The sequence below is a fragment of the Liolophura sinensis genome, chromosome 7 (assembly GCF_032854445.1).
Source record: "Liolophura sinensis isolate JHLJ2023 chromosome 7, CUHK_Ljap_v2, whole genome shotgun sequence".
In the NCBI taxonomy this organism is placed as follows: Eukaryota; Metazoa; Mollusca; class Polyplacophora; order Chitonida; family Chitonidae; genus Liolophura; species Liolophura sinensis.
This window is the reverse complement of record NC_088301.1, coordinates 41,654,497-41,678,028: the sequence shown is the minus strand read 5'-3', so window position 1 is coordinate 41,678,028 and position 23,532 is coordinate 41,654,497. Positions and strand designations below refer to the sequence as shown.

The 23,532-nt window shown below is 37.3% G+C and overlaps 2 protein-coding genes across 2 annotated transcripts; one reads left to right on the top strand and one right to left on the bottom strand.

The window, feature by feature from the left end:
• The first annotated feature begins 2,399 nt into the window (after positions 1-2,399).
• On the top strand, positions 2,400-4,402 carry LOC135471950 (uncharacterized). Its single transcript, XM_064751416.1, has 5 exons — positions 2,400-2,419; positions 2,629-2,909; positions 3,154-3,297; positions 3,525-3,671; positions 3,979-4,402. Exons 1-5 carry the CDS (start codon positions 2,408-2,410, stop codon positions 4,193-4,195), a joined length of 801 nt encoding a protein of 266 aa, XP_064607486.1. The 5' UTR covers positions 2,400-2,407; the 3' UTR covers positions 4,196-4,402.
• Positions 4,403-9,054: 4,652 nt separating this feature from the next.
• Positions 9,055-23,489, bottom strand: LOC135470593 (coiled-coil domain-containing protein 146-like). Its single transcript, XM_064749627.1, has 20 exons — positions 23,356-23,489; positions 22,287-22,476; positions 21,768-21,850; positions 21,327-21,536; positions 20,821-20,878; positions 20,306-20,482; positions 19,413-19,486; positions 18,991-19,218; positions 18,363-18,549; positions 17,438-17,533; positions 16,344-16,469; positions 14,221-14,354; positions 13,769-13,933; positions 13,412-13,636; positions 12,740-12,804; positions 12,391-12,554; positions 11,497-11,625; positions 11,066-11,203; positions 10,492-10,740; positions 9,055-9,997 (listed from the first exon to the last, which is right to left on the bottom strand). The coding sequence occupies exons 2-20, from the start codon at positions 22,470-22,472 to the stop codon at positions 9,794-9,796; spliced, it is 2,898 nt and encodes a 965-aa protein (XP_064605697.1). The 5' UTR covers positions 22,473-22,476; positions 23,356-23,489; the 3' UTR covers positions 9,055-9,793.
• Positions 23,490-23,532: the final 43 nt, after the last annotated feature.

The following is a 23,532-nucleotide window of genomic DNA, read 5'->3' as shown; positions in this document are numbered from 1 at the left end:
ATATAAGGATAAGACGTGGCCATCTTTATTGATCATTTAGGATGCGATTATATTTCTCTATAACATTTTATAATTTTCAACATAGTAATTTTTAAAAAAAATTAAGTTGTTTATCGTGATGTGAAATTTATTTTCATGTCTGATGAAATGTAAAATGATTTTATTTGTTGTTTAGTCTAATTTTATTCAGTATCACCTTCATTGGCACTCGGTTTAAGTTTTGACCGCTTCAGTGGACTAGTGGTTAGACTATCCGTCTCAGAATGGAGAGACCTGGGATCAAACCCCAGTCGGGTCATACAGAAGACTTTAAAAATGGTAATTCTTGCTGCCTCGCTTTTTGCCCTTCATAGAGAGGCAAGAACAAGGAAACATGCTGGACAAGTTGGCCTGTTGTCAGTGTAATGTGACTGGGTGGGTTCTCATATCTGGTGTCGGCATGATACTTCAGTGATGACAGCGCATTGATGGCTTGGACTCACCCTGCCACAGGAAGACACAGTACATGCACACACCGAGTATGTCGTAAAACCCCTAGCATACATATATACATACAGCTTCAGATTTCTGTAAAATTTGTTTCCATAATATACTTTAACAGAAATTATTTAGTAGCCATTCCATAAAGAAATACAATCGGGATTAATAAAGCACTGCATAAATGTCGATAATAGTCGTGACGTTATACATGGTGGAGGGCAAGGGAAGAGCAATGTATTTTTCAATAAGTTTTATAGAAAGAATAACACAATATGTACACTTTTGGATTAAACTATTTGTTTATTGTTCGTAATTCAAATCTCATAAAAAGACGTTCCAAATCGATATTCACACAACACATTCCAGATTATTTATTAACATCGTGATATTTCACACAATAAATGCAAGACAGACTCATAAAGTTATGCACAATTGTTTAGCCTATTCAACTTTTCTTAATATTATATTTCAGAATATAATGATATTGAAATGAATTAGCGTTAAATGTTGGCTGTTTTATTGTGTTTTATTATGAGATCTTTGATCAGTTTAGCGGAGCACTACATAAGACTTATAGCAAAACGGTAAAATAGAGATAATGTTTTGAAAATTTAAAAACTTAATGTGACAGTAGAATATTGTTTAATAATTCTATAATTTTTGTTGCGTTGCAAAACAGCATTTTCCTTTGCACTTTCTCAGCGAGAAATGATCTAGACAAATATATTTTGCAAGGCAATGTTGCTCGAGGCGTGGGGTGTGCTAGATACATTTGCTCATGTGGGTAAAAGACGTGTTCAGCGCATGCTGACCGATAAGTTTTTGATACGTCAGCATCTAGCAGTTTTCTGCTGATCAGTTTAAAAAAAAAAAGCAATTGCTGATTTGAGTCAAATCTAGAATATCTTTCTTCTGGCGATGACGTTTATCGGTTCTAGCAAACGTCATCAGGAGTAAAGCTAGACAATTCATGGTTGACTGCTCATGCGTTACATTAATGATTTTTGTGCTGTTTCATGTGTTCTAGATAAAAGTATTTTCATTTTGCTATATGTCAAGACTAAATTTACCCTCGCTACGTAATATACCTGCCATATAATTTCCCTTCATTATACGCACCAATGTTTTTGTATAATCTTCAGTTATTATGTTCAAGAATTATTTTCGAATATATGCCTGTGACGTTCTAATTACACTGGTGTACTTGGGATTCATGCACACATAATGTCTTACTATTGTTTGTTAGATCAACAGCTCAACGATCAAATGAAAAGGGGTCAACCATGTCCGTATCCTTTGTCTCAATAGTTGAGAGAAAATTCAAAATTCTTGCGGAAAGAAACTTAATTGGGCCTATATAGAATCTACGTACGCTACTAAAGATTATATATTCCACAAATGTCGATATATCTACCATATGAATAGTTCCTCCCTTCCCCCAACCTTTCAACTCATGTCATTTTAAGTACTGTTTTAAATGAACTGTTTTTAAGAAATTTAATCTATCTGTAGATGTCTGTGTAGTGGATTTGCTTGTGATTAGGGAAGAAAAGTAGGTCGGGGAAAATAAAAAAACATATAACGTATAACGTCATACATACAGCCAGTAAGAAATAGGCCCACATCCTGATGCGATTTAAAAAGGGAACGCTTACAAAGGCAGAACTTTTTTTTCTTCTTTAATTCAGTTTTTATCGGGTTGTGTCTATCGCCTAAGGCCAAACGAAGACGATATGCTGACTGGGTTTGGCTGAATCGAGGTTTTCGTCCGCCATTCAGCAGCCAGGATCCAATCCATTGGCCCACGGTCATAATTGGCCGCTCAGCCAACCCTACCAATGCTGGCTCCTCCCCTCTGCGAGATAAACTGTATAAAAGGGAAGTTTTCATCCCTACCCAGATATACACTGACGACCAGAACAACAAAATGGCTTCACTGGTAAGGCGTATTTAATATTTGCCAAGTGATGAATGTTTTGATGTTCATACTCTGAATATATACACTGAGGATTTTTACCTTTCATAAACTGAACAGGAGACATTCACTGGCGCCTGTTTATAAGAATCCTGTCAAATCGAGATGTTTTCAAAACTTTCATCCGTGGGCGTGTTGACAATGCTGACCACAAACTGTTTATTCTCTTTCAGAGCACAGCATGCGTTGCTATCCTGTTTCTTGGACTCGCAGTCGAGTTCGGCTCCTGTAACTTCCGGCCAAACGTGGTTAATGTTCGACCTGGATCATTCGGGAAAAGTCTTCCATCAAGACCAGCGATAGACCCTAAAGCTCTCGCCGCTGCTAAACAGAGGTTTGCAGGGGGTTTTAACTTCTCCCCATACCCATGTAATCTGGCGAGGATTGAACCATACAGAGATCCTTCTATCAAAAAGACTTCGATACCCGGTAGGAGATCCTCCAGCGTTCCTAGGTAAGTGTTTATGTACAGTATAACCATCAGTACGGAATAATGCATACATACACGATTTTGTTCCAACACAACACATGACCGTTGTATGGTATTTATATAGTGTAGCAAATTATTTGCCGACGTTGTGACAACTGAAAGCCAAAGCATTCCACAATGTTTATATCTTTCTAAAATGTTTCATATACGCACAAGGTCCCAATAATTGCCATGCTATAACTTTCGCTTAATATCTTTCACATTTCAGTGCCATTTTGAATATGGCCATGAAGCGCGCTTCTAACAAGAGAAGCCCGGAGGCGCAAGCTGCCAAGGTTCTAATGGACAATTCTAGGAAAATTCAGGCTAGTCAGATGAAGACATTGTCTGCTGCCCGGAACCGAACCAAAAGGTGAGTAAAATTTCAAATGTAACGACATGATAGAATCATCCCATTTCATAAAGTTTTCTTTAAGGAAATTATGGTATAGGAAACGAGTGTGGTCTCTAGGTTTATTTAGTGATTCATTTATTACATAGTCCACCGCTTATTTCTTCATATAATAAAAACTTGATACTGACGATGTTATGAGTTTAGTATAGATTTATATTTCATAATGATAACTTGTATATTTGCAGACAAGCCCCTGAAATGGTATACTTATCTGATACTGTCGTAACCGAAATGTGCTCAGCACAGGAAAAACGGATCATCTCAGTTATCAACCAAGGTACAGAGTGCTACACTATTCTGCCACAGGAAGTCCAAATGTTCGAATGTGCCTCGTAAGTACACTCTAATTGCATCTATAACTTCCGTATAATAAGCGTCTCATTATCTCATTATATACAAACTCCAAATATAGCTTTTGGTAAAGATTCTTCGTTATCTTGAGGCATGTAGCTAGAGATCATAAAACATGTCATAATCAGGTCATCAAACAGTATACATCCTTTAGAAATCCGGTACTTTAACTGACCAGCTGAACATAACTCTCAAACTGGATATAGACTAAAGATAAATACCTATCTGATATCAAACCAGAGTAGAAGTTCTAAATGATGTTTAATATGTTATACTCTTTTTTTACAGGCCTTTCGTGAGAGGACTAAGCAATCCTTTCCCCTTCATGCAGAAGTTTTATTGTGAGCCCAGCGATTACTTGGAAACAGCCTGGTACGTGATCTGTGGAAACCTAGCTAGACCAGAAATCCGTGTACATTCCGCCTTTGTCCCGATTAACTGCGGCTGTTCGTCATACCAGTGCAACTTTGAGCCCTACCAATCCAACGCCCCTCTCGATTTCTAAATAAACTCTTCTAACTTATTTATATATACTGTAAACTATTGTCTGTTAGCCGAGGTGGCTGACTTGCACCAAACTTGCAAATGGAACGCAAATCGATCTGCGATGACTTTGTGTGCTCCTTGGATATGACGCGCACCTGCCTGTTGCATGAATGTGTATGTACAGTTTGGGAATATTTTTGTTCATTAATTGTCATGTGTGAATATGGAGCCATACTAAATTAAATATTTTTATTGTCTAAAATGAAAACCAATGACTTTGTCTCTATTTGGTAAATATATCTGATATTGGATAATGGTTCAATGGAATTATCCAATTGCAAAATAATCTTATTACCGCTATAGGCACCAGTGCGCGCCTTCATGCTCCGGCTGCTTTAGTCCTAATAGTATATCGTTAATATATATATATATATATATATATATATATATATATATATATATATATATATCAATGTAGGCCTATAGATGGTGCCACTTCTACAAAGTTACTGCTGACTGTAACTATCACGGTAACATATTTCCTTACCATGAGCTGTTATGATTGTTGTTTGTTTGCTTGAGTGTTCTTTAACACCGTACTCAAGAATGTTTTCACTTATACCACGGAAGCTCTCCTTGGAAGTGTGTTCGGTGAGCCACTAGCCTTTGACAAGTTTCTGAGGTAACGAACTGAGGTAAAGAAATGCACACGGCATTGACAAAACGTTAAACTGCCCAATGACCAACAGTCACACAATCATCGTCGACTGCTTATGGTCACCAGATCTGGGGAACGTAAAAAATTACCTGTTACGGCCGGCTTTAAACCTGGACCTTTCTGTTTGAACGAATGAAAGGCACCTAACTTCAACTGCTAGACAACGCTCGTACTTCAATGTCGGATACAACCAACTTTGCCTACTATATTACTTTATAAGACAGAGTCCAAAGATGCTCCATTTAACTGATTATTCGTGCTTTGGAATGTGTTTGGAATGATTTATCAGTGATGTGTAAGGACTCTTGTACCGATGTTTTTATTTCTTACACTTCTTGTGTCGTATCACTAAGGTCACGGAAAGCAAAAGGTATCACCAAAATATATTACATAAGGAGTGTGCTTTAATTAATCATATCTTAGAATGTCAAGTCCAGATACTGTATATCATGTGACGATTTCAACCAACGTCACAAGTTATTACTGCGAAAATTGGTGTCAAGATTATTCCCTCAAATGCCTTCATTTTACTAGTTTCTTCAGTTTTACAATGAGTATAATTCTACTGTAGGGGAAAGTGGGGCAAAATGGACCCTCGGGGCAAAATGGGACAGTTCTCAGAAACGCATAATACTGGTGCTGTCACCTATGATGTCGCGTCCAGAATCAGAACGAGGCCGATTTACAACAACAAGGTCGTCATTAAAAGCTCACGTGGACATGAAGTCATTTTAGCGGGAGTTTATGAATTTTGACCCGTTTGATCTAAGGTAAGCATGTTTTTAAGCTCGGTATGAGCATAACTTATCCTAAGAAATACTACCTTAAACATATCCATTTGAAACTTTGCATAATTAGCTCCCACAAACAAGTAAATAATGTGAACTCAGCAACGAGTTTTAGCCCGTGATGGCGATGATTCAATTTTAACAGTTGGGGGCAAAATGGGACACACTGGAATGGGGCAAAATGGGACATGTGGACCATTTTGCCCCACACTGTGTCCCGTTTTGCCCCATATAATAATCTGCATTATTTTACAGTATAACTCAAACTAGTTCGAGGCTTTATTAAAGTTATAATACTTAACGTTTATTTGGGATTTATAAGGATGCTTTACACCCTACATCAACCTAACTATATTTAGGTAAGTTCTTCAAACAAAGGATATATTCACAACATGGTTCCAGCACTTTATTTGAGCTTCTGGCGCTTCCAAAGACAACCGAGTTCTACTCATTCTGGATGGACATGCAACTCACACTAGAAACATACAAGTGATTGATTTGGCCATAGAGAATGGCGTGGAAATACTATGTGTACCACCACACTGCTCCCATAAAATGCAACCATTAGATGTGAGTTTCATGAAGCCACTATCAACCTATTACGACCAGGAGTTAGAGAAATGGCTGCGAAACAACCCCGGTCGAGTGATTACCACCTTCCAACTTGCTGATCTCTTTGGCCGAGCCTATGTCAAAGCAGTCACAGCTGTGGTTGGATATTTTCCAACCACACGAGTTTGCTGCCGCAGAACCTACAGATGTTCCAAATCCAAACTCCCAAACGGTCAACCCATTGATTCATTTAGATGATCATGGCATCCAAACAGATGCAATTGTTGATGAGCCAACATCTGACAGACAAGGGGAGTCCGTTTCAGGCGTGAGCGCAATCCAGGAAGCTTTGGTTGAGCCGCAGCCGTCAACATCTGGCATACATGCCGAGGAGACTATTTTACATGTCTACTACCCACGATCCCGGAAGCTTCAGAAACCGAAAGTCCGAAAATCCAACCTGTTCTATTTCTCCGCCACTGTCTACGCCTGTGTCGTCTTCCACCAGTAAGTCCTCGGAAGGTAATTCAGTTCCGCCAGGCTACATGTCACCATTTGACATTTCACCCCCACCCAGAGTCACCGTCAGGCAAACTCGGAAGTCAAATGTCCGCCGTGGCAAGGCAGCTATTCTCACCAGCAGCCCGTACAAATCCTCACTTCTTGGTGATAAAGTACAGCCTCTCAGGGCAACATCTAGTTCACGACATGAAGTCGTCCGCAAAGCACAAACATCAACCCAAGGTAAAGGAAAGCATAGGCCTACACGAAACCACCTTCCAAAATCAGTGATTGTGTCTAAAGTTGCCAAAACCCCTGAAGCTGCAGATGTAACGCACCCTTCGCTCGAAACTGATGAAGCCGATACAGAATGTATCTATTGTTCTGAACTGTGGAGCAAAGGCACCGATGGAATGATCCAGTGTACAACATGTTTACTGTGGGCACACCCAACTTGCGCTGGCATAGATGATGACGATGATGCTTTTATTTGCGAACTGTGTAACTAACCAATGAAACTGTAAACAATACTGTATCATCTTGAACGGTGTGTTTTGTTTGAGGTGGCAATACATAGGCCTACAACTACCAAAATTTGTTTGTTGTGTTGAAACACTTATTGCTTCCTTCAATTCATGTACGTTGGGGTAAAATGGGACATGTGGGTCCATTTTGCCCCACCCAGTGGGGCAATATGGGACATACCGAACAGAAAGTATTTTTATTTTCTGTTGGAATAGTCCGCGTATACAAACCAAAAATGATTAAAAAATTACAGATATTAAAACCCTTCATCGCAAACCCTCTGTTTTTACACACCAGCTTTATAATTTAGCTACACACAAGTACATGAAGTTAAGTGTCCCATTTTGCCCCACTTTCCCCTAAGTAAATATGGACAGGCACTGTACTTCATAACTGTCTCTAGCTTCGCTTAACTCGGGGATATGGGCTGTATATTTGTCGTGCAGGATTAAATCACCGCGTTGGATATATGAACAGTTGCAATCAAAGCGCAAGTGAGATACCAGCTGCGATTACCGATAACGCATAAATCAGAATCGTACACGATTTGGATACTGATTTTATTCAGTCGCCTGGAACATTCTAGGTCTTTCCAGCATAACCAGCAATCAAAAAGTGTTGACCGCTTCTCCTCGTATGAATCCGTTTTAATTTCGCACTTAATGCACCATTATAGTTCTTTGGTGGCCTGTGTGGAACATTGTTTTGGGAACTGTCCTACGGATAGTTGACTGGTGTCGTCCATTTTGGTTGACGCCTAGATTCTAGAACTTCTGCATAATCCAAAATTCAGTCAGCATAAATTGGGTCCTTATTTAACACATGTTGCCGGCTAATATCACTGCGAGCAGATCTCAACAATGGCAGGAGATCATCTTACTTTATCTTGGCATGTACACACTGTGAAAGGTCACACTAGACCTGAGCCTGGTTTCTAAAAACTTCAGTAAATTACTGATAACGGTAGTATTTTTTTGCCTGTATGTCGATTATCGAGAACACTATAGTTAAACACTATAGAAAGTGGTATTTGTAGGCCTATTGCTCAGGCGGATCAACAACAACAACAACAAAAAATCTTTGATTAGGCTACTCGCACAACACTCGTATGATGTTCTCTGACGTTAGCTATCTTCAAACCTGTCTTTGAGTGGAGATCAAAATTACGTTGCCAGCTAATAAACAGATAAATTGATATACATAGGCAATTTGTTATCCTCCTAAAATTATACCACCAATTTATTTATTTCATTGATGTTTAACGCCATAATAAAGAAGTTTTCATTTACATAACGCTACCAGTTTCTTAAAGCTACTCAAAGATGTTACACAATTTTGGACAGCAAATGTTCCAGATTCTCTGGTGCCAGTACGTTTTAAAGATCACTTATGGTGGCTTTTGTGCAGTCTTACGTGAAGTTTATTGCAGTTCTTCCACAAATATGGCACATACATTTTGTTAGCTCAGCGGGTGAAAATGTGGGCATAAAACGTGGTAAAAAAAAGATCCACAGTTACCTGGCAAACACCAGAAGTTTACTCCAGTTTCCTTCACACATGGAAGTGTACGCCATTGCGTGAAATTAGCATTCCTGAGCATGGTGTAAACACCAACAATCAATTGTGGTGTATCTATATTGTGAGGGTTGTGGCTTGGAAGCAGACCAGTGAAATATGACTTCAACATAACTGTAGAGAGTGTGATTGAACTATCAGACATCATAGCATCAAACAATCAACATTTTTAAAACTAAGCGAGATTTATTTACATAATTTACAGTATAATGTCCTGAACTTCATGTATCTCTGGTTTATAAAAAATATCACAATAAGAAGACATATAAATATGCATGCAACAAAACTGAAGACAACAACAGCAAAAACAATGTTATTCCCTTTAAATGACGTATCACACATAAGTCACACAAGGAATTGAAAGATGCTTTTGGTAAAACAGTGGAGAGTAAACACTGCAATCTTATTCATAGTTTACCTAACAATGGTGTAAGAATGGTCCTAAAATATAAACACTTACGCCCAGATACATGGATTGTAGATAAATACTGACAATATGAACAATACTGGCACTGTCTGAGCTTAAACCTCCATGTCTTTACTAACAAAACAGACAATTTGTTGAGCATTTTCTGCTCATAAAGCACAATTTTATATCACAGAACTTGCACTGTCAAAATCATAATCGTCAATTGATAAGCCAACAATTTTTCCCCCAACACTATAAAACTGCACTAACACTTAATGCATGCATACACGTTTGACCTGAATTGTAATCAATTTTCCAAAACGGCTCTTTAAAGAAAAATCTTTGACAAGTTTGCCAAATTTTTGCCATATAACAAATAATGCAGTTTCTATTATGCTGGATAAACCATAACACATGCTCCTTAACATGCAAGTGCTCCTTAAGAGGAATGTTGTGTACATAAGTTTGCTAAGAGAGCTAAGCGAGGCTAGCTCAGGTGCGTCATAAAGCCTGTACAGGTTGGGTCATCTCGGGTTCCTCACAGGCAGACTAGATTTCTATAGGTTTAGGTACAGGCTTGCGAATGTGCCTCATGTTAGAGCCAGCCTCGGTTGGCTTGAATGGAGCATGTTTGCCATAAGGGCGTGGGATGGGCAGCTCCCCATCATCGTCAGGAATATAAGCATTAGGTCGTGGTTCTGCAGTCGTCGTCACTCCACCAGGGGTCTGGTATTGCTCCTCTTCTCCCTCCATCTGTAACCACAACACAATCTATGATTAAACAGATGTAGCACAGTGAGTTGCTATATGCTAATAGACATTCATGAGAGCGAGTCAAAAAAACTCCCAAAAAAACAAAGAACAAAAAAAAAATAAATAAATAACAAGTCTAGAAACAAAATTATTACCCTTATTCAACAGCTCAGCACATGATATTAATAAACTCACTACTAACTAACCCTCTACAAAGATAAGCAAATCTTGTACCTAATGAAACATCAGTTCCCTCTTAGTCTAATTACTTGGATAACATTACCAGCAATTGTCATTCATGATCACTTGTTTTTTACTGAGCAAGATAGCAAAGGGCACTGTTCTTTCATCAGCTTTGCTTTATTAGGACTGCCAAGCTCTACTAGATTTTTTCCTCAGTTAATAAAAGTTACATGACAAAGTTACAAAAGACAGCATTAGAGTACAGGAGAGCTGTGAGACAAATAAATCTGGGACACCTCCGGCTGTCATACCATTAGTCTGAACTCCAAATCTCGGTGATGTTTTTCCTCATCTCTGATATGTCGCATCCATTCCCGATCAATTTCCTCAGAGGGTGGCTCTCCCTTTTCCATGCGAATGTATGCTTGCTCCAGGTTGTCCTCTTTCTCCCTCAGCTCCTGTTGCAACTTGAGGGCGTTTGCCTGATTCATGGATAGCTCAGACACCAGGGACATCATCTTCCTTGTTACCTCCTTAATCTTGGCCTGCAGGTCATTTACCTGGGTAAAACGGCAACAAAGTGTTATGAAGGGATAATGAGGTTCTCAGAAAACACGTGACCAGATAGCAATAACTATGCAAATAAACAAAAAATCTTTTTCAAGATGTCAACTTCCAAAGAAATATTTCCCTTTTTGTTTTGTAACATAACATATGAATGCCTTATCGAAATAGTAGCAATTATGCTTAAATACATCTGCCAGGTTTAACAACATCAACATCTAAACAGAAGACAAAAAAGACATGCAAGTTGAACTCAAGCTTTCAGCAAGGCAAAGGAAAGTTTACACCACCTACAATTCCAAACCATTTTTTTTCACTTACCTTTTTGGCCAGTGTCAGTGTGTCATCCTTGCCACTCTCTGCCTTCTTCCTCACCCTGTCAGCGATGCGAGTCACTTGCTCAAACACCAAATCTTTCTCCAACAGGTGCTCTTCTTTCTCAGCAAGTCTCATTTCCAGCTACAACAAAGATACATCTCTGTGACTTGAGGCTATCAACTGCACACTCTGATTTGGGCTGAGGTCACCTCACAATGGGTGCATCCCGTGTGCTAGATATCCACCCACCCTTTATTGTGACATTTAATTTGCAGCAAAAGATCAGTTAGATGACATAATATCTTATTTTCCCAACTGTGGCTCTTACTTTGATGGGAAATCAGGGTTTATTAATCATGTTATTTTATAGTTAGTTCAATGTTAATGTTTGCCTCACATTGTTGCATGGAGGAGAAGGGCAAAAGAGTACTGACTTGTTGTAGACGAGCCTGGAGTTGGCCGGGGGTCATATCCTGGCCCTCCAGGAACCGTACACGGTTCTGCTCCAGAGGGTTCTCCAAGTCCTTCTCCAACTCCATCATGCGGTCCTGGCATTGACTCAGCTGAAACATACCCACACAAAACATATGTATTTCACCTAAAAATTATCCCCCAAAACAGTTCAGTTTTAGACGCAAATGAAAAGGTCATACCCACTTTACAAGTAACCCTCAAAAGACCACTGTATAATTAACAGATCTCTCAGTTCTTGCTCATGGAAAGAATTTTAGGTCAAATACAGTACAGTATTCACAAAAACAATCTTGGAAAAACATGTTACTGTTCATATTCCCTGTCAGTCATGTCAGGAGTCAAAATGTTTGATATTTCAAGCTCTTCAAGAGTTATGACCTAGACAAAACTTGAGGCCATCTAACATGTTTTAAAGATTTGAAATGTGTTACATTCCATTTATGGATAAAGTACAATAATTATCTCTAAAAATTATAAATATTTGCATGCTACAAAGTCATCTTTCTGATGATAACTCATTTCCTGGTTTATTTTGAGTTCTTCCAACAATAAGTGAATAACAAAACATTTTGACCAATGCATGTAATATACCAGTTAATTCTACAGAAATAGACCCAAGGTAACATTCAATTTCACCAGATGGCAACATATGCAAATAATTTCCTGAGTGTTTACAAGGTACAGCTTTGCATGTTGTCCAAAGTCAAATAAAATACTGAATTTCTTTTAGAAACAACATCTCCTACATCATAAGAGATGGGCCTTAAAACTGATAACAGGTGACAAGGACATACCTGTCAGTACATTAACGACAGGACGAAACAGAATCATTCTTGGCCTCTGAGATGCCTTACCTGTATCTGAAGAGTAACAAGCTCCTTCTCCTGGTTTCTCTTACTAGGCATGCTCTTCCTTAGGAGATCAATGGACCTCTTTTCCTCTGCAAGTTGAATCTTCAGGAAGCGGATTTCCTCTTCACGAGACTCCAGCTCCACATTGCCATTCCTGACCATCTGGTCTGAAACCCAGACAATTATTCTTAAAATCACAGGACAACCTCACATCACAATCATTGAACAGTTTCAGCGAAATAAGTTGAATGCCTTCAAACAACAGACTGTCACCTGTTCAGCATGAGAGTGTTTAACCATATCATGCAAACTGTATAATGAAGACATGTTACATTATGTCAAGTTACTATACCTTGAATGTTCACTTTTTCATAAAATATGCAAACTTCTTCATTCCTTTCAATCAGATCAATGCCTCTGAAAACAGAAAATAAGGAAAATGGATGATGTGTAATATGTACCATACTTTCCATAATTCCAGTATTTCAGTAAAGTGAAACATATACCTACCTAACAATGCAAAGCAATGACCAACATGTACATCATTAACTTAGAACATTGCTCATACTGAAGACAATTAAAACCTTAATAATTCAAATGTTAAAAGGCTTTTCTGATTAAACAAAATCCAAGGAAATCAGGTTAGAGCTTACATACTCACAGGCGAGACATCACAGAAAGAAACACCGTGAAGTACGATGACATTATAGGCATTAACAGAATGTGTCTGATGAATCAGATGGGTAAGACTATGGCCACAAATCTGCTTGAGGATAAGATTATAGGTTATAGTAGGTCACAGAGGTTGGCTTGTAAAATTCTATTATTTTCCACCTAATCTCCGCATTATACTGGGGTTTTATGAGGGCAGGAAAAGAGGGCAAAGCCTGGGGGAAACCCATGACCATCTGCAGTTTGCTGACAGACAGGAGAGGAAGCCAGACCAATAAAGTCATAAACACTGCTAAAATGTAAAATGTTACATCAGTCGAGCTATTTTCATTGACTGTAACTCAAGTAGTACCGTTTGTTCCTGTGCTGCACAGCCGTTTCGTAGCGCTTGCGTAACTTCATCATCTGCTCCTCAGCTTGGTTGATCATGAGGTTCAGCTTGGCAATGTCCATTTTCTGTTGTTCCCTTTTCTCTCGCATCTCCTCCTCAAGTCGATGTTGCTTAGCCACCTCATTCCTCAGGCTGTCGCGCATCACAATCCCATTCATATGCTTCAATCGCTGTTTTTGCAATTGCCTGTGCAACAGATACGACACACAATATAGTCTAAATTCAGTAGCTTTCACAACTTTAATCAAACCTTCTATTTGAACAAAAAAAATGTCTCAGTAAATTAAAAATAACAACAAAAATAACAGTATGTCTTACTTGTCTTTCAAGGCAACAGCTGTCCGCAAAATTTCAATCTCATTTGCTAATATCTTGATCTTTTCTCTCATTTCAGCTGCTTTCTGTGTGCTTGTTTGTATTAAGTTGACACATTTGTTCCTCTCATTCTTTATGATGTCATACAGCTTAGCAAATTCCTTCAACCTGGAACAAAATAAAATCACAAACAAGGTCAAGAAAATTCAACAATCTCAATCTCCAAATGGAGCAAATCATATTAATGGAGAGACTGATTGGAATTCACAGTTTTTTCACATTTTTGGGAAGGGAGGATGGGAACTCTAAAATATAGGCTATGAACTATATTGTACATGTATATAATTACAGAAGTTTGGAATTTCATCAAAACTCCTGTGCAAAGAGTCTAACCATTATGCTCATCAGATATCATATTAATTCTGCCTTTTAAAACACAAAACTACTGATCGTACTTTATTTGCATTTCTTGAAATTTCTTCTGGTGGTCTTGTATCTGAAGCTGCTTTGTCTTCAAGTCTTCTATAGCTCTGTGATACCTCATCTCTGCTCTCATGAAATCTCTGGCTTTCTGTTCCCTTTCGTCAGCCTGTTACAATAAATATACACATGTTTAGCCCATAAATGTGACCCATAACATGGGACATGTATGTACAGTGATGGTTCGAAATAAAAATTTTTTTTTAACTCTCGCTGAATTTAATGAATTTAATAATACAAAAAGATCACGTTTTGAAAATCCTTTATATATGGTTGTGTAATACTGGAAAAACTCATTAAAGGACTGATTCTTTTTCTTTTATTTTTATCATAGCAGTATTTTTAATACAAAAATTTCAAATTTGGAAAAAAGTTCACCAAGAAATATTTAACTCCAATTAAGCAACAAAATCCTTTTTGTCTGTCTTCTTCAGTGGAATATTATAAATTAAAATACAAGAAAACGACATGCTGGTGATGATGGATGTGACAAAGAAAAGTAAGAAAGTAAGTCATAAAATTTGGTAGGAAATGAGACTGAGGAGAGAGAATATCTCAAGAAGAGATAGTTCAAGGTTGACAGAAAATTGCTGTCCATCTTAAGGCTGTGGTATTTCAACGACAAAACATCAAAAAAAAAAAATTGAAAAAATAACAAAAAAACCATTAAAAATGAAAGAAATAAAAAACCTCATAAAATTGTACAATAAAAATTAAAAATAATTATAGGGCTCTATATAGAACTGCATCTCTAAACCTTTCCTTTCCATGGATGTTGCAGTGTATGTCATCCTTCACTGGATCTATTCTCTTTAAGACACACCTCTGTTCTAACTCTGGTGTAGCTTTCACCCATGGCTAGGGTAATTTGAAGTAAGAACTCGAATGCCAGGTATGTCGCGGGTTGGCTTTAACTCTAGACAAAACAACAACATGTAACCTCTCTCTTGCTTGAGGATATGTTGTTTTTTTTTAAATATCATTTTAATTGCTGACAGATCAAACAATTAATCCCACAGCTTACTCAAGCATATCTTTTAACAAAGCTAAAGCTGACCTAACGTTCTGCTTACTCATGCCACAGTGAAAATATAGTGTGCTTGTATTTATTACTGACAATTAAGAAGAAATGACACTGTTTACAGTACAGTTATCAATAATGCATGAGTGTGTGTCTCTAACAAAAGCTAGAGAAGCACAAAGCTGCAGTATCACTAAACTGCCTGTCTTGCACTTCCAGAATTAAATTTTATAAAAACCACAATAGACACACAAAGTCTTACAAAGCAATATAACAACTGTGACTACATGTACATGTACTAAGAGTATTATCATTAAAATCAATTTATGAATAAAATCAATATGTGTTATTACATGTATTACTCAAACTTAAAGTCTGCCAACTGATTCTTCCTGACAGACTTATGCTGTTGGAAGTGTTCTATTGATTTTGATGTCAGTCAGTTAAGTATCACTAATGTATGAGATGACATTAAGAAGGAAAATATCTAGGAAAAATAAATGGTTCCAAACCATTTTGCTTTTCTCTTACAACTTCATGTACATGTAGTTTTGTAGGGAGAAGAAATTAACAAGCTATAAGTTTATATCATGTATCAATCCAAACTTTGTATTATTTATTTGAATGGTGTATTTGCTGGCTATATGATGGTGGAGAGCATTATGGTGGGAGGAAACCGGGCTCTAGGAAACTTGACCATCCACGGGTTGCTGCAGACGTTCCCATGTACATCCGGAGAAAAAACCACAGAGACAGCATTGGTGGGAGGCTTCTGGGTCATTGCACCGAGCTGGCGTGCTAGCCCCCTCGGCCTCAGAGGCCCCCTTTGGTATTACATAAAGAATCCTTTACTGTAAATATACATATACATGCAGTTTGACTTTTTTAGATTTTCAGTTCCCATTCCTCTTAGCAAAAGTGCATGACCCTATATCACATCCAACATCTGAATAACCAAAGGGGTTAATTTAAAGGGTTAGGTGAGGAGCGGTCGGGCGTGAGGGCTTCGAGGGTGGGGGTGATTATTTGTGTGGATTGTGCATTTGTTCATGTGGGAGTCAACAGGTCGGAGCCTACCTTTATGGCAGCCAATCGGGTCAGCTCCACCACCTCAATCCTCAGGTCACTCTGTTCATACAGAAGGTTCTGCTCTTCTGCTGCACTCGCCTCAAGCTTCACATGCTCCACTGCAGTCAAGGAATTCTATACAGACCAAACCAAAGTGTGTAGGAAAAATAATCAAATTATCTGTAAATGTATTTATATGCACAATATATATATATATACATGCACTGAACAGGATCCAGAAATCAGTCAAGTGTTTTTTTTAACTTAGCAAATCAGTCAAGATTTTTTTATTCTATTTTTTTTTGTCTTACTTTTGGGTCAAATCAACATTAACAATATACAAGTGCATTTATGCATAAAAGACAGATTTACAGCACCATTTAATGGAATATTAGCAGTAGTACTGTCCATCTATTGACAAATAAACAGTATTCACCAAGAAAATTAGTCAACTTTTAATTTCTTTTGCTTGGCAGGTGAATTCATTAATCAATATCACTACATGCATGTAATATAGTTATGGCTCAGTGGTGAAAAAGGTTTTTTTTACAGGAAACTACTACAAATGACTGATGTACATATATGAGTTCATGTGACAGATTCAAGCTCTAACTGAATAGGTGTGGCATTTCATCATGCATCATAAAGCATTTGTAGTGGTGTCCCCTGGGTTCTCCCTGACTTTCTGCATCTAAAAACGTGTAAACCTAACAGTCGTCGTTTAGCAAAATTAGTGTAAGTAATTACACAGTAAAAGTCCTACTCGAATAAATAAATAAATACACATTTCATATATAGTATCCCCTATTACCTAGTAGAAGAGTTTACAAATAACTACGTACATAAAAACATGCTGGATAAAATGATTTTATATACATATATAATGAATTGTTGCCTCACTGAGAGACCTGTCACTTGCTGTTTGTCAATTTCTAATTTTATGCCTTGAAAGAGCTCCCAGGAATCATTCCACCTTACAGCTTCACAAGACTAGATGTGTCTTCTTCCCTGGCACAGTTTCTGGTGAGATGGAAAAGTTTTTAGTGTAAATTTACCCAATCATCCTCAAACAGGCTGGTTGTAAAGGTTTCTTATGTTTTTACCTGTTGGGCAAGAGCACGTTTGGTTTGTTCCACTTCCTTCTGTAGTTCCTCCCTTTTCTTCAATAAAGACCCATCATCTTTAGGCATACTGTCAACCTACAAGCAAATGAAAAGGTGATACTGAATTAAAATGAATAAATAATTAAAATTAAAATAATCATTATCTTACACATACACCGCACTCAAGCTTATGCTGTGTGCTACACAAGTATTTTATCTAATGATAAGCTGAGGTTCAAGAAGTTTTTAGCACATAAAATCCTCTCTAGTTGAACATGGAAAAATGTGCCACCAATCTGTGAATGGACAAGGGTTTCCCCCGGGATATGTCTGGTTTCCTCCCACTTCAATGATGGCCACTGTCAAATTGTGAAATATTCTCCAATCAATCATATACACAAATAACATATGAAGGGAGACAACTGTCAAAAAAAAAACAGGATGAATTCATGGATCACTGAAATTATCAGTACATTACAATACACAGTTCTGTGCCTTCAATCCATCCTCTATGTGATACTATTCAGAAATCTTCATATACAGATAGCAGAGAGAAATTTAACATGTAGAAAAATTTGAACAGCACACATTTTTCTTACATCTTGTGAAAGGTCAAAACTATAACCAAGTCGATCATTCATGTCTCGTGAGCAACTGAATACCTTTCATTTCTCATCTGAGCAACTTATGTGATATTCACATTGTATGATGTAGAGCACTGTACTTCTAGTTGCTCTATAAGTTGTTCTATCTGTCTGGCAGTCAGTGGGCTGGAAGAATATTCTCAACATCCTTTCCTTTATCATGCGCCATTCAGGCCGCTTGACTACAAGATGAGGACAAAACCCTACAGTTAGCAGTCCACCTTTGTTGTGAGAGGGTGAGGGATGACACAGCTATTGAGAATTTGTGATTGCCAACTTACATGACTTTTTATCTTTTCATAGACTGATTTGGTATGATTGAGGGAGTCTTCAGCATTCTTAAGCTGCAACTCCAGCTTTTTCAGGTTCCTCATATCCTTCTCCTTTTCTCTGCTCTTGCGCGAGTGGATGTCATGGAGTGACTTTTTCTCCATGTGAATGTGTCTAAGACTGACATCCAGAGTGGCCCTAAAACCAAATAGGTACATTCACAACTGTAACAATGACAAAACCAATACCAGTGTTAACACAGATAGAGTGCTGACACTAACATCAGTGTCTACTGCTATCAACATCAGTGCCAGCACTAATATCAGAATCAACATCATTATCAATGTTAAGAGTGGCACCTGTAAGTAGTAGCCATACTGTTAATACCTTAAATGTTTAAATACAGTTCAAAGGCCATAAAAAGATGACCAGTAACATATTTATTTAACATACTAACACAAATGTAACTCTTTATTTAAAGTGAAAAGATATAAGGAAATCACCAGCTTAAACACAGGTTTAGACTTCCAGGCATGGAATGAAATACTTCAAATGCTTCTGAAGCTTAACTGTTTATCCAATCAGAGCTAAATGTTTACTTAATGTAACATGGATTTTGAATAATGACTTTCAACACACCTGTCTCCCATCAGTACAGCTTCTTTCTCCTTGATGTACTCAAATTCTTTCATAAGCATGTTATACTCTTGCTCCTTCTCATTAAGAGACACTTTCTGCTTATGGAGGTCATCCTCAATATCATATTTCTCATCAGCCAACGCCCCTTGTCGGACTTCAAGCTGTTTCAACTGATTCATATAATCATTATATTCCATGTCCAATTTCTTTTTTTGATTCTGTTTATCACTGAAACATGAAAGACAGATAAACACAATTAAATTTCATTCACATGTCTGTCAAAATTTTAATCAATGAGCACAACATCCAGACATGTAAATTATGAGGGTGGACAAAGAACATGTACACCCAAATTTATTCCAGCAATATTCACATTAATAAATTTATGTCGATGACTTGTCAACAACACAATCAGAACTTACTTTTTTTGCCTCATCAGTTTATCAGCTTCCTTTGCAATTTGTCCAGGTAAAGTGTTAATGCTTACAAGTTCAGCCTGCAAAGGAGAAAAAGAACAGTCTCATACAAAATCCTACAGACACATTGCATTTCCTAACTAACATGACTAACCTAATTAAAGGAGAAGAAAATTTAAATATCAAACAAAAACCATTGAAAAGAGTATGCATTTTCTCGCAGGTGCATGCCATAAAGGAAAATTCCAATATGTACCTCAAGTTGATAAATTATAAATAAAGTCAGCGGCAAAATCCGTTGTGGGCAACTCCATTTTGCTGAAGAACTATTCCTGAAGTCTTCTGTGTTAGGAGGAGAATTGCTGTCGGAAACTGCCGAAGTGCAGTTCCTACATTTCCGGTAAAACTTTTCTTTCCAGAAGGTAGTGAACAGTACAGTTCGTTTTCCGCTTGACGATCGGGAAACCGAAAAGTTGGACGCAGGTTCCAAGTTTGCACAAACAAGCCAGCAGTTTAAAGAACTCTCATTGGCTAAGGGGGCAACACACCCCTAGCATAAATTACAGGGTGTTAAAGATGGAGGATGCCATGAACTCAGCGATTTATGACAGCTTTGCCGTTCTCAGACTTTACGTGTATGGCGAGGAAAAATCGCATAATTATGCAGCAGGCACCACCAGATAGAAAAAAATGTACTCTTTTCAGCCTGTAGTGTCATTGTTTTAAGTTTTCTTCTCCTTTAACATTCATCAGATTTCCCATCTTTCTTGTGAATAATGACACTAACAGTACCATTTAGAGCATGTTTTTTTTTTCATTCCTCAGTGTCCAGTTACTTTAACCACTTGGCATACACAGGCATCGCTGTACACTAAACATTTACAACAGAAACAGCATACCTTGCATTTTTCCAGCTCTTCTGTGATCCCTTCAAATTCTTTCTTATCGAGTCCAAATTGTCTCTGCCTCGTCTCCAAATCTTCACGCAAATTCCGAGCTTCTATTTGTCGTTGGGCTATTTCCTTCTTCATATCATCACATGATGTCTGCAGCTCTTTGATTTGCTTTTCTATCTCCTAGACAGAGACATTATGAAAGTTACCTGGTGAAATCACCATCCTACTCAATAATACTTAATTTATCACAACGAATGATTAAATAAAAACGACTTAACTTTTATATTATACTGATGTAACAATTGCCATATTACTGATAATGTAGAACACATTTCACAATGAGTAAAAAGTAACATACCCACTAACCTACTAACATTAATGTTATAACAGGAGCAAGAGTCCAGTGTAGCACCACATAACAATGTATAAGTGAATGGAATCTCGTTCACTAATCCAGTATAACCATATATGCATTTCCACATATCACCTGTCATAGTAACTGCTTTTAAGGGACTTACTCCTTGTTTTGGCATCCTTGAGCACTCTCTTTCTATAATACGCTTTTCTTCCTGTAAACTTTAAAGACAACAAATACATAATAAAGTGGCAAATCATCTCAGACACTGTTCCAAATAACGAATAAACTGATATCTGCTAATGTCTGTGCATCATGCTGAACTTACATCTACAGTTTTACATTAGGATCAACTTGCACATTTTGCAATGTACCTTAAAATGTGACAATACCAAGACCAAGCTCAGTCACAACTTCAGAATACATGCAGAAACTCCCTATTAAATATTCAACTTTGGTGATAAGCACAGTGTATGATTTTCATGTATCATTTGTAGGAACAAACTGAGACATGTACTCTGTACACTGACCTGTCTCTTTACATTTATAATTTACTATCACGACACATATCACATTATCACAAATACTTATTATTCCTTTCCTGCAGAGATGTCTTAATACAAAACATCTTTTGCTAGGCAAAGTCACTAGAGAGAGATGATTTCTCACCATTCAATTTTGTACTCAAGCTGGTATTGCCTGTCCTCTGCCTCTGACAACTCATTATTGTGCTTCAGCAACTGTTGCCTAAGTTTGGACACCTCTGTGTTGGAACCTTCAGGGAATAAATCTGCCTTCTCCAACTCTCCTTGGAATTTCTCTAGTTCTGTGGTGTAAAGCTTGGCCTCTTCTAAGAGATTAGTCTCATTGTTCCTTGAGCTATAATGGACATACGAAACATTCTAAATTGGAAACAACAGATTACAACACATTTCATATGACAACTAGGAAATTTAAAATATGTTTGTGAGCAATACAAAACATTTCGTCTTCCCTGTAGTTTCTATTACTAATATCAATTTCAAGAAAACATGTCACAATTTTATTATTATGACTTACACACCCATTTATGGATCAGAAAAATATTATATGGTATAACTAGTAACTCACTTTTTTAAGGTCTCATGAAGTTCTGTATACTTTGCTTTTAACAGAGCAACCTTTGTTCCAGTCAGTTTTCCTTCTTGAAAGAGCTGTCAAATTAAGAAATATGACTTTTTAAACTTTCCAACAAAACAGAAGAAACTAATCTTACTAGTGCACATATCTGGTGGCTGTTTCTCAAAAGGATTGCAATGTTTTGAGAAACCCCTTTGAGAAACACTGATGTACATGCATATTTTATGACAGCTAGGCTTTATTTTGTGTTTTACAAGAGAGCCAACACTGAAAAATAAAAAAAAATAAAAAAATTGTCAGTTTATTTTGTCAAATCTTGATGTTTTTATAACTTTCCTGTTTTTCAAGGCTAAAATCATGCCAAACCACAGGCAAACAAGTTTCTTTCATTATTCAGATTAACACAGCTTTCTTTTAATATTATGATAGATTTAAACATGATTTCATGGACTGAGGGGGAGTGCTCTTGCACATTAACATTTTATCAAGCATCTTTATTCAACTGCTTACATCATCAAGAACTTGAAAGGCCGGACTAGCAGACACCTCCTTTTGGTTTTCCTCTTGCAGGATGACTTTGGGAGGTAGTGCTGATATAGGCATTTCATAATCTGGTTCCTCTCTCTCCTCAATGGTTTCTTCTCCCTCACCTAATTCTACATCCCGTTCATCACCACTGGCCTCCTGGTCACTCATTTTCCTGCAAATGTAAGATTCACTCATATCATACAGCGCATCATTTATTCAATACCACACTGACTGGGAACTCAACAAATCCTTCTTTATTCAATAATACTACAATTCTTAATACAGATATAAAAAAATCAACTAACAAATGAAATGATACAATAAACAAAAAAAAAAACATGTCATTAAATACATAACTGACACATACAATATTATCAGTTGCCCTTTTAACAGTCTCAACACTTACATTACTTTGTATACAACATGCAATAATTGGAGGACGGCTTTCCATAAGAACATAAGAACATTGCTTTTGCAGATTTGGAAAGAGGAAATGATGACACATTCAATGGAGAGTTATTGGGGCATAAGGTGACAACAGCTACAGTACATATTACACCTTACTAAATCTCAACTGCAAGCAAAGGCTATTCTGTCTTCTTAATATTGATTATAAACTCTAAAATACAATATGAGATTTATACTGGACGAAAATAACCTATAAGCTCTAATTTGAAATTAGAGCCAAACAGACCATTTCTGAGGGGTCTAATTCACCAATATACATGTAGTACTTGTATGCAATGACACTAATCACCACTTTTCAAGACATCTTTTATTTATTATCATTCATTTATTTAGGCCTATTTATTCCACTATTATTAATGTTGGGATGTGGCAATTTCTAAGTAACAGTTATTCTTTGCAAAATACCTAAAAGGGCGACGACAAATAAATATCTTATTGCATTTCAGACATTAATTTACTTAATCAAATATTACTAACAAGGAAAATTACATGTATTTCCACCATGCATTTTTCATGCCATGTTGTTGTTGAAAATCACTTTCATTATGGGTGCAAATAATGCACATCAAGACAAATACTATACCTGCTGTAATTAGATTGCCCCTAATTAATCTACCGGTACAAAACACGGTTGCGTGATGTCCTCAGGCATCCACTTGGCGAAATCACCTCAAGTTATCAATACTGTATCATTCTCACACGCCACCACAGTAAAACATGGCCGACTAAAATAGAAACCGTTGTCATGCGCGATGCGCAA

Coding starts and splice junctions, on each gene's coding strand:
- LOC135470593 (XM_064749627.1), bottom strand. CDS start 22,472: ATGAGTGACCAGGAGGCCAGTGGTGATGAACGGGATGTAGAATTAGGT. Junction 20,879..21,326: donor CTTGAGTACAAAATTGAATG/GTGAGAAATCAT, acceptor TTGTCTTTAAAG/TTTACAGGAAGAAAAGCGTA. Junction 12,555..12,739: donor TGAAAAAGTGAACATTCAAG/GTATAGTAACTT, acceptor TCTGGGTTTCAG/ACCAGATGGTCAGGAATGGC.
- LOC135471950 (XM_064751416.1), top strand. Junction 2,910..3,153: donor AGATCCTCCAGCGTTCCTAG/GTAAGTGTTTAT, acceptor TTCACATTTCAG/TGCCATTTTGAATATGGCCA. Junction 3,672..3,978: donor CAAATGTTCGAATGTGCCTC/GTAAGTACACTC, acceptor CTTTTTTTACAG/GCCTTTCGTGAGAGGACTAA.